Genomic DNA, 12050 nt, shown 5'->3' with positions numbered 1-12050 from the left:
GATGATGATGATGATGATGATGATGATGATGATGATGATGATGATGATGATGATGATGATGATGATGATGATGATGATGATGATGATGATGATGATGATGATGATGATGATGATGATGATGATGATGATGATGATGATGATGATGATGATGGATGATGATGATGATGATGATGATGATGATGATGATGATGATGATGATGATGATGATGATGATGATGATGATGATGATGATGATGATGATGATGATGATGATGATGATGATGATGATGATGATGATGATGATGATGATGATGATGATGATGATGATGATGATGATGATGATGATGATGATGATGATGATGATGATGATGATGATGATGATGATGATGATGATGATGATGATGATGATGATGATGATGATGATGATGATGATGATGATGATGATGATGATGATGATGATGATGATGATGATGATGATGATGATGATGATGATGATGATGATGATGATGATGATGATGATGATGATGATGATGATGATGATGATGATGATGATGATGATGATGATGATGATGATGATGATGATGATGATGATGATGATGATGATGATGATGATGATGATGATGATGATGATGATGATGATGATGATGATGATGATGATGATGATGATGATGATGATGATGATGATGATGATGATGATGATGATGATGATGATGATGATGATGATGATGATGATGATGATGATGATGATGATGATGATGATGATGATGATGATGATGATGATGATGATGATGATGATGATGATGATGATGATGATGATGATGATGATGATGATGATGATGATGATGATGATGATGATGATGATGATGATGATGATGATGATGATGATGATGATGATGATGATGATGATGATGATGATGATGATGATGATGATGATGATGATGATGATGATGATGATGATGATGATGATGATGATGATGATGATGATGATGATGATGATGATGATGATGATGATGATGATGATGATGATGATGATGATGATGATGATGATGATGATGATGATGATGATGATGATGATGATGATGATGATGATGATGATGATGATGATGATGATGATGATGATGATGATGATGATGATGATGATGATGATGATGATGATGATGATGATGATGATGATGATGATGATGATGATGATGATGATGATGATGATGATGATGATGATGATGATGATGATGATGATGATGATGATGATGATGATGATGATGATGATGATGATGATGATGATGATGATGATGATGATGATGATGATGATGATGATGATGATGATGATGATGATGATGATGATGATGATGATGATGATGATGATGATGATGATGATGATGATGATGATGATGATGATGATGATGATGATGATGATGATGATGATGATGATGATGATGATGATGATGATGATGATGATGATGATGATGATGATGATGATGATGATGATGATGATGATGATGATGATGATGATGATGATGATGATGATGATTATGTCTGTGAGATAGATGGTTAAATTATAGAGTTTTCATTATCATTCTGTACATCTTCAGTGTTTACTTTGTGTAGAGTTAATACCTAAAAGAAAATTGCATATAAGAAATAGTACAGGAAGAAAGAATTAGTACGTAGAAAGAAGGATTTGAAGCAATTTTAATCTCTCAGTTTAAGAGAAGACAGCGAATGTATACAACTACACCATTTTGATCGATTCTGAGCCATATCACCCACAGTCTCCAACCAATGGTTACGATAGTCACGTGGAAACCAACCAAGCGGTCTGCATCTACCAACATTGTTAGGGCTAGAAGTTAGTGACTTCAAGCACTGATACCACGTTTTGGTTTGGCCACCCCTAGCTTTCTTCCAGCCAACTCCAACACCGGTTAGCATTGCACGTCGTGGTAATCGGTGTTCAGGCATACGTAACACGTGGCCCAACCATCTCAGTCGATGAAGATTCACAACCTCATCAACTGATTTACCATCATCATTCCCTAATACCCTGCGTCTCACCTCACTTTTGCTTACCCGGTGATCCCAGCAGACGCCAGCAATATTTGTAAGGCATCTGTGGTCAAATACTAGTAGCTTACGAGTGTCTTCTACTCTTAATGGCCATGTTTCGTTGCCGTAAATTAAAACAGAACGGACTGCCGCACAGTATACTCGTCCTTCAATTGATAGACAGATATCTCACCTTCGCCAAACGTGACGTTAGTTGGCAAAAGCCAAACGAGCTTTTCGAATCCGTGCTGAGATTTCGTCCGATACCAACCCATTAGGGCTGATCAGACTTCCAAGATAAGTGAAGTTGTCAACGCGTTCGACCGTTTTACTCCCTATCATAAAGACTAATGAGTTATGATGTCCACCAACTATTCTACAGGTTTAATACAACTTTATTATGGTTATTTAAACATTCTCATCATTAATATTCATAAAGTTACATTTCAAATTCTACAGAAGAATATCTAAGCATCTTGTGAATTAAGACGGTACATCAAGAGATGTATAGAATTATGGCAACTAAAAAGCAATCATTCATTGTATGAAAGTTTCAATGTGGTTATCAACACTGAAATCCAAGTATATTCACTCAATAAATCAATCACTAAAAACAAGACGAATTACGTAACATGAAGTTCATTGCTACTTATCAGTGATATATTGAGTTTCTATTATGCTCAAAACTGTCTACTTAATCCATTTAGTCATTTATAAGACTATTTACTTTAGACTTGATGAAGATTATAACATTGAAGTAACGTTCAATTTGAATAATTCACTGTGTTCCACATTATCGTTTCAAGCTTAAAACGGTCATACGAGCTATGAGATTATAATTTATAGACGAACCAATCACATTCAAAATATCAGATCTTTGATTCTAGCGCGAAATTCATTGGCATTATAACTAATGTCATTTCATGATAAAAACCCTAAATCTAATTCCTAAACTTAAACATTAAATGTAATTTATAATCTTTATTCTTCATAATGTTTTATAATCGTCATTTAACCTACTAAGTAGATTAATATTCTGTTATATCTTGCGACCGCCGATTAGATAGCAATGACTTATCGATCGGAACAATGACGCGTAAACCCGTATGAGCAGCCTACAGTTCTGATTGGTCCTGCATTCCGCCTAGCCCAGTCACTTAAGTCCAGAATATCAATCCTAACCTCTACAATATGAATCATTTATTTTCAAACATATTGACTTTATATACCAATCAAACAGACCACAAAGTACCAATAAAATAGGAAACGACATTTGTACAAGAATTAGCCAGATGTGGCTGTGAATGTGGGAGGTAGTAATCAATATACTGGGTATAACTCAAGAATGGTAAAACGCATGATAACAGTTCATAGGTTGAAATAAAGTTTATAATAAGAGGAATATAAGTATGAATAGTTTAGTTATTAAACAATTATACGATAAAAATGTACGCATAGTATTGGTCCATAAATGGATCCCAAAAGTTACCATTCATTATACTTGTTCGGACATAACTTATTCCAAGGTCATTCAGCGTTCCTTAACGTCATCTATCTCACCGTTATAATTTCTTTTTGTCATTATTTCGGGATTGAAACTAATGAGCCTTCATCTAGTATATGTGCCAGGTTAGTTGATCGCCACAAGTTATTTGTTGGAATTTGAAACAATAAGCACTAGGTTCTAGTTTCATTTCGAGTATCAACGTTTAGAAGAAAGTGTATTTAACTGACGAATTTCAAGCAAGATAAAATATATGTCCAACAATCAATTTTTTCTTACATAGCTTGAATATGTTCCAAACCAACAGCTGTTCGGAAGATCCAGAACACTCTTTGAAAAAAAGTCAAAAAGGCTCTGAGCACATTGAGAAGCATCTTTTCCAATTAGCATTCAATAGAAGTTTGGTCAGAAACAACAAGAAAAGTGAAAAGTCACATGTTACGTTTCTGATTGGATGATTACCTATACGGCTACTATGTTTGGTAGGGTTCCAGAAATTACCGGAAACTCAAAACCATCCAAAAAATATTATAAATACTCTAGATTTTCTATGCATAAGTGAACCTTTGGAGTAAAGCCTCTCTTCTATATCACTCACCTTTTCTCTCGTCTTCAAGTCACTGCGTAGATTTAACCTGGGGCTTACCAGAAGAACTTAGGAACCGAATCTAGCGTTTAATTAAAAGACTTATTAAGTGCTTTCGTAAAATCTTCAAAATTATCTACAAAACAGTTCAGTTCTATGCTTAAATAACATAAATTGATCATCCGTTGCATTTCTACCTTTTAATTCCTTATGAAATGATACATAACAAAAGATTTACTTCAAATTCATTCACTGAAATTTTACAAGTACATCCTCACATCAACTCAGCTCCCAAATATTGTGAAAGTATTCGATCAAATTAAGACGAAATTTTTTATATTTAATACGTTTCTTTCTTTTATTAAATTCATTCTAGTATGGAACTCCTCAGTAGTGCATATCCACAGTTCTGCACGCGGAATTTGAACTCACGACCTTCGATCTCGCAAGCGAATGCTTAACCTGTAGACCATTGAGGTAACCGGCATTGAACGGTTTTAATGTCTAACTTCAACCAATTCACGATATTGTGCCACCGTTCACTAATGTAAATCCCAACCCAGAACGAAACAGCTGTCCAATACGTTCACAACTCAGCTCCCAAATATTGTGAAAGTATTCAATTAAATTTAGACAAAATTTCTTGTATAACAATAAAGAACATCCATTTAAATATTAACATCATTATAAGTAATTCAATTTCGTAATATGACTTTACATGTATTAAATATTAACATTTAAATATGTAATCATATCGTATAATGAAATCAATGGGAAAAACAAGAGCAATTTCCAATGGTAAACATTGAAACCCCCTAGTAACATACTCACACACACACACACAGAAAGAGAGAGAGAGAGAGAAAGAAACAAAGAAGAGAATACCAGCATAAGTTTATTTACCTAGAATAATCCACAAACAGTGTAAAAATTGAAAAACGGAACAAAAAGTTAAGTACTCAATGTAAGTTATCATATACATACCTGCATACCTACCTACATACTTACATGCATACATACTTACTACATACAAACACACACACATACATACATACATACATAAATACGTACACACATACATGCTTACATACACACATACACACATATACATACTCACATACATACATACCACACGCATACATACTTACATGCATGCATACACATACATACATACACACATATTAACAAACATACAACATACGTACACACACATACCGACTTACATACATACATATATACCTAGATACATACATAGATATTACATTGGTTGTGATGGTGCACCTCTTGATGTGAATGCTTTAATCACAGTTGGTGCTGATGTTAATATCCCTAATGTAGTAAATAAATTTAATGCAGTAAATATTAATAAACATAAACGATCTAATACACGACATGCTAAACGCCATTGATTTGATGTTTTTATTTCTTTATCTTTATTATGCATATCAGATGTAATAAAACGTAATTCATTAGAAATTTGTTTTAATTTTAATAGAATTATATCAAAATTCATAGAATCATTATTATTATGATTCTGTTTGAATGGACTAGAACTACTTGGATCAGTAATTCTATTTGGAGATGAAAATACTGTGGATCTTGATGATGATGATGATGATGATGACGACGACGACGACGATGCTGGTGGTAGTGGTGTTGGTGATGAAGATAATGATGAATCTTGTGGAGATTCATTAGATGATGATGATGATGATGATGATGATAAATGAAATCTTGGAATTGTTTTATTGAAATATTCTGAAAAGAGATTATCAATGTGATTAAATTAGTTGAATTTATATAATATCAAGGAATAACAAATTTAAACAACTCATATTGTTATTTGACTTGAATCTTCCCATTCTTGTTTAGGACAACAATTGATCAGTCTCTTTTATTGGCATATATGCATCCTGTGTGGATAATCTCTCAATATTACCTTAGATCACAACCATTATGAACAAAGATGGATAGTAGCTAACAGTGAAATCCATTTTTGACAAGCGTTTCGTTCGATTTTGGACTCGTTAATTGGATGTACCTGAATCTCATAGTTGATCAATTACAGTCTCAAATATCAATGGGAGGATTCAAGTAAACAATTTAAACTTCACTCTTGCACAAGCAAGTGGCTATCAGAATTCAGCAGATAAGTGAATAACATGGTGGTGTTTGATGGGTTCGAGTCCCAGAGTGAGCATCAACTCTGTAATGCAGATGCATCCAGTTGACGAGTCCCAAATAGGACAAAACGCGCCTCTTGGGTTCTACTGCTGGCCACTATCCATCTTAACTCATATAGAATGATCTTGAAAGTCATTGATCCGTTTTGAGGTAATCAGAACATAGGACGATAGGTTTCTTTAACCGTTGATCGAATTTGATGAATATTAAAGCATTAAACAAATATGATATTAGTCAATATTCAGTGATCAATCAATTGTAAATATCCTAGTCTTATAAGAGGGTATTTGTGACTGAACTAGATCAGTTTAAAAGTTCTATACTGTGAAACTGGATGATATCGGTCGGAATTATGCACCGAAAATATCACTTCCTTTAAGAATCGAAACAGACTTTGCGGATGAGTATAAACTAGTTAGAAATCAATTTTAAGGAGGTTTTAATTATCCACTAACTCCATCCACCTAACACCAATACATAGTGTATGAGATGTTGAATTACTCAGACTAGTGACCTACCTTATTACAACTTGTTCGACAGAATTCTATCAACATTAATGGACTAGATAAATCAAACGTTACTCACTATTCAGTAATCAATCAATTGTTTTTCCACGTCATTTTTCACGTTATCGAGGAACATTTCGTTTACAAGTTATAAAAAGTGATGATTGTGAAAGGACGTTATTTCTTGATCGATATTCAGATTAAGAACTAAGTTAAAATGACTTTTTTTTTAAAAGAATTACCATCTTATATGTAAGACATTTTGTCTAGATGTGATCTAATGGTTTCACAATATTTGGGCGTCCTCAAATGCTCTGGTACGACCGACAGTGGGGAGAGTTAGCTCTCCCTCACGAAAGATTCTCACATGGCCATGTGTATAAAACCAGTCCAAGGGAAGTTCTACTCACTACTTTCTCTCTGCAGAAGTGTTCTTCACGAAATCAAGAGGACAAAAAGCGGGTTGGTGGACACGGAGAATTCACTTAGGGGAGTTGTAAAACACTCATTCCAAACTAATGGTGCACATGGGCTCCAGGATCCTGAAGGAACAAATGGCGTATGAACCAATTGTTGGTCACCGACTACCTTAGGACTGCATCTCCTTACGATGCTCCAATGCCTTATGGATTAGACTCTTAGGTCAAATGCTCGGGGTATGGCCCCTAACAGGATCATCTGCTTCGGTCTGAGCACCCGTTCAGTATCCGAACTCTCACATAAATTATTCGATCCATGTGACGCATATCTGTTCGGTGCCTCCTCGTACCAAAGTTTATGTGTTTAAACAAATGAATAAAATTCAGTTGTTGAGTACTTTTGAAACTAAATTTATCCCTATAAACACAGAAGTCATTGAAATGTGATATCGTTTACAAAATTTAATTCCAGTAATTATTATGTTTCATTTATAGTAACTGTTATCACTAGTACACCAGTATTATTTTCGAAGCATTATTCAATTGTGATGATACAAATGAATTAGAAATGTTTAAGGTTAAACGTAGGGTAATAGATGAAGATAGTAAATTGGTTTAATGGAGCAATTAGTTGGCTAAGATAACTGGAACATGTACCACGAATATCTAATTAACACTTTGTTTTAGGCAATATGGTTGTTGAAGTAGTGATAAGTTGAAAGAAACCTCAAAGTGACTAGAGCAAGACGCACTATCAGTTCATGAAGTCACTGAAGACACAAGATATACCGATCAAATCACACTTGACGGAGAAGATTTGGAAGATATAAAAACCTGTACATATCTGGGTAGCATCATTGATGAACACGATGGATCTGGTACAGATGTGAAGGCGCGGATCGACAAAGCAAGAGCAGCATATTTATAATTGAAGAACATCTGGAACTCAAAACAACTGTCAATCAACACTTAAGTTAGGATTTTCAATACAAATGTCAAGACAGTTTCAATGTATGGAGTGGAAACCAGGAGAACTACTAAAGTCATCATCCAGAAGATACAAGTCGTTATTAACAGTTGTCTATACAAAATACTTCGGATCCGTTGACTAGATACTATCAGCAACAACCTACTGTGCGAGAGCGAATAAACCATATCCCAGAAGAGGAAGAAATCAGGAAGAAGTGTTGGAAGTGGTTAGGACACACATTGACGAAATCACTCAACTGTGTCACAAGGCAAACTCTCACTTGGAATCTTCAAGGCTAATGGGAAAGAAGAAGATCAAAGAACACATTACGCTGAGAAATGGAGAAAGACATGAGAAGAATGAACAACAATTAGATAGAATGAGAAAGAAAGGCTCAGGATAGAGTGGATTGGAGAATGTTGGTCGGTGGCGTATGCTCCATTTGAAAGGATGTTCATTAATGCTAGATCATACACTGTACACAATTGTTTTACTAACTTACTTTCTGAATGAATGAATGAATAGGTTAAAACATTCCACAAAGAAGAAAAAAACACACCATACTACTTACTTGACTTTTCAGTTAAATTTCGTTTGCATGTATATTGTAACCGACTAGTTGCATTTGTTCGACTATTTCCTCTATCCTCTGGTATTGTAGTAGTAGTAATGGTATGATAAGGCATATTATTCAATGGTTTACCTGATAAATCTGTTGATAATTGATGTTGATCACCACGATCACGATCATAATCCGGATCCAAATCAATGAAATAATTTTGTTGAATTCTACTTTGTAATTCAGATTTCAATTTGAATTGATTCATGAATAAAGATTTTTTCATATTACTATTATGATTATTATCATGTTTGAATGGTTTATGAATGACAATTGCTGGACGAAATTCCGAATTCATATCAATGATATTGGACCAAACTGTAGCATTTCTTGCATTATTATTACCATTACCACTATTATTATTATATGAATGATTAAGGTGTATATGATAATTGATTTTATCATAATCATATTGATCTAATTGAAAGGAATTTTCACTAGGGATTAATTTTTCTTTAGAATTTTTCAAATTTGGTTCCGTTTTATTATTATTATTATCACCATGGTGATTATTATTATCATTGTTGTTAGGATCAGATAGATCATGATCAATTCTTAGAATACTTGCTAACCATATATTAATTAATGTTTCAATCTGTATGAATAATAATATCAATGAAGATATAAAAAGAATTTTAATGAAAAGAGATCAATAATTCATAGTTCATCATCATCATCATCACCACTGAATTAACTACTTCTATGAATTTGGTGTTCATGTTGTTGTGTTACTAAGGTATGGCAACTTGAACTGACGCATATATGTGCCACGTCCTACGTTGTAGCTGACTGACCGACTAACAGTCATCTCATAATGTTATGTTTGTGGATACAGTCACCCCTTTCTTTGCATCTCTACTCTACTGAGTTCGGTAAGTATCTTTATCACCACTATTATGACCGATAAAAGTCGCGAATAAACTGAGATTGTCTAATCAATGAGTTGGCAAAATTAAATTTTATGTCTTATGGTTTCATTAGGTAGGATAGTTAAATGTTTTGTTGAGGACGTTAGATCCCCAGAACTCACTTAGGAAAGGACCTAATTTTGTAATTTTATTTAGAAAATTTGAATTTCTTTGTTTTTGCGCCAGAGGCGCTCTTGTCACCTTCATATCGTGTTTCCCACTGCGAAATATCTTAAATGCTATTGGTCCGTTGCGTCTTTTAGTATGTTATTTGACAACTCTCCCCAAGGACGGTTTTGCACTGTATATATACGTTTTGAATTATGTTTGTTGTTGTCGCTCGTTTCTGGCTGTTTTGCAGAATATACTTCCCCATTCCAAGATTGGACTTCTCCCTCTAGTGAGCGGGGCTGGGACGCATCAATGGGCTAGCTTACTGGTCTTTGGTCGCCGAGTCTTGTTTCCTCGTTCGCAGATTAAGTGAACTTGTGATAGCTTCAACCCTAGCACGTTTAGACCACCTTCCTGACTCAGTTTTGCTTAGACTGAATAATTATGAATGAAAATTGTATTTGCTCATGAGTTGACATCATAAGTCAATTAATGATAGGTCATCATGGAAAGCGTAGAAGCCTTGGAAGACTGTTTCATCTCATTGTGGGACTCCTCAGCAGTACACATCCACCATCCCGCCTCACAGGATTCAAAACTAGGATTTATCGGTCTTGTGCGCAGAGGTTTGATCTCTAGACCACTGAGTTAACCTGTATCCAACGATGTTAATGTTTAACTTCAACTAATCCACGAGATTGAGCGAAACATTCATCATTGTGTTCAGTGAGTTACTATCTCACAACAGACCCGGTTGAACTTCACTGGTCACGACTTCTCACTAGAACTCCAGGAAATACCTCTTGAAGTCAGTCACTAGTGAGCATATGTTGACTAATATCACAAGGGGTTTTCGTGGATATTATCGTAATTTTGATCGTTGAGATTATGAGTCAATTGATTAGGTTACAAACAATGGTATACCGATTGAGGAATGAATTATTTTCAGTGAAATTTGACTTGAATCAGTCAGTCAGTCAGCTACAACGTAAAACCAGGCACATTTATGCATCGGTAAAAGTTGCCATACCTCATTAACACAACAAGATGGACACCGGATTCATAAAAGTAGTTTATTCAGTGGTAGTAACATATAAAAGAAAGATTGTGTATAACCACATAGTACAGGAAGAAAGATTTAGTTCGTAGAAAGAAAGATATGAAGCGATTTTAATCTCTTAGATTAATGGAAGACAAAGAGTGTATACACCACCTACACCATTGTGATCGGTTCTGAGCCATGTCACACAGAGTCTCCAACCATTGGTTACGATAGTCATGCGGACCCCAACCACGTAGTCGGCGTCTACCAACATGGCTCAGATTAGGAGTTAGTGACTTCAAGCACTGATGCCACGTTTTGGTTTGGCCACCCCTAACGTTCTTCCAATTATCCCCAACACCAGTTAGCACTGCACCTCGTGGTAATCGGTGTTCAGGCATACGTAACACGTGGCCCAACCATCTCAGTCGGTGAAGATTCACAACCTCATCGACTGATTTACCGTCATCATTCCCTAACACCCTGCGTGTAACCTAACCATTACTTACCCGGTAATCCCAGAAGACGCTGGCAATATTTCTAAGACATCTGTGGTCAAACATTAGTAGCTTACGAGTGTCTTCTCGAATAAACTAAAGAATGGATTATTCGATAATTATCATTTTGAATTTTCTTTAACTGTATGTGAATTGTTGAAATAGTGAGTTAAGAAACTCACATGTTCAATGGTTTGTTCTCAAATTCGTAAGTATCCACAGTTTTATTACTGTGTGTGTGTGTTTTGAAACAAGGAGTAAACTGGTTACTTTTGATTAGTTAAAGACTAGACTTTCACTTTTCACAGAGAGCGCTTAGCCATTGAACTACTATGCTTGTGTATGATGGTAAACCTTTCTAAAATTGATCTACACGCAGCAAAGTGTTGTGATCATCCAATGAAATTAGTGAGTATAATTTCAATCTCAACATGGTTGAACTTCATTGGTCATTCCTTCCCACTGGAACTTCAGGAACTCTTCTCGAACTCGTTACTGAGCATTACTACAATATTAATGAAGGGATTTTAAAGTGATTATTTTGATGCTTATCTTAGGAGGCCTGGACGTCCTGAATTCGATGCAAGGTGTGGTCGTGGGTGCTTACTGATAGGGAAGTCCTACGCTATGAGGAACGAGCTGTACATTGCTCTGGAATTTCCATTAACTAACAAGGATAATT

General features: G+C 35.1%; 1 protein-coding gene across 1 annotated transcript in view; it reads right to left on the bottom strand.

Annotated features, from left to right (window-relative positions):
- Nucleotides 1–4735: 4735 nt before the first annotated feature.
- The window catches only part of CHRNA3_1 (Neuronal acetylcholine receptor subunit alpha-3), a 30929-nt gene continuing 23614 nt past the window's right edge, over nt 4736–12050 (bottom strand). Inside the window, exons 10-11 of the mRNA XM_051218144.1 lie at nt 8763–9405; nt 4736–5870 (exon numbers count right to left, since the gene is read on the bottom strand). Coding sequence (XP_051064581.1) covers nt 5371–5870; nt 8763–9405 — 1143 coding nt within the window. The 3' untranslated portion in view covers nt 4736–5370. The remainder of the gene's footprint in view (nt 5871–8762; nt 9406–12050) is intronic.

Source organism: Schistosoma haematobium, chromosome 7 (assembly GCF_000699445.3).
Source record: "Schistosoma haematobium chromosome 7, whole genome shotgun sequence".
Taxonomy (NCBI): domain Eukaryota; kingdom Metazoa; phylum Platyhelminthes; class Trematoda; order Strigeidida; family Schistosomatidae; genus Schistosoma; species Schistosoma haematobium.
Note: the sequence above shows the minus strand (reverse complement) of the source record. Positions and strands in the feature narration are given on the sequence as shown.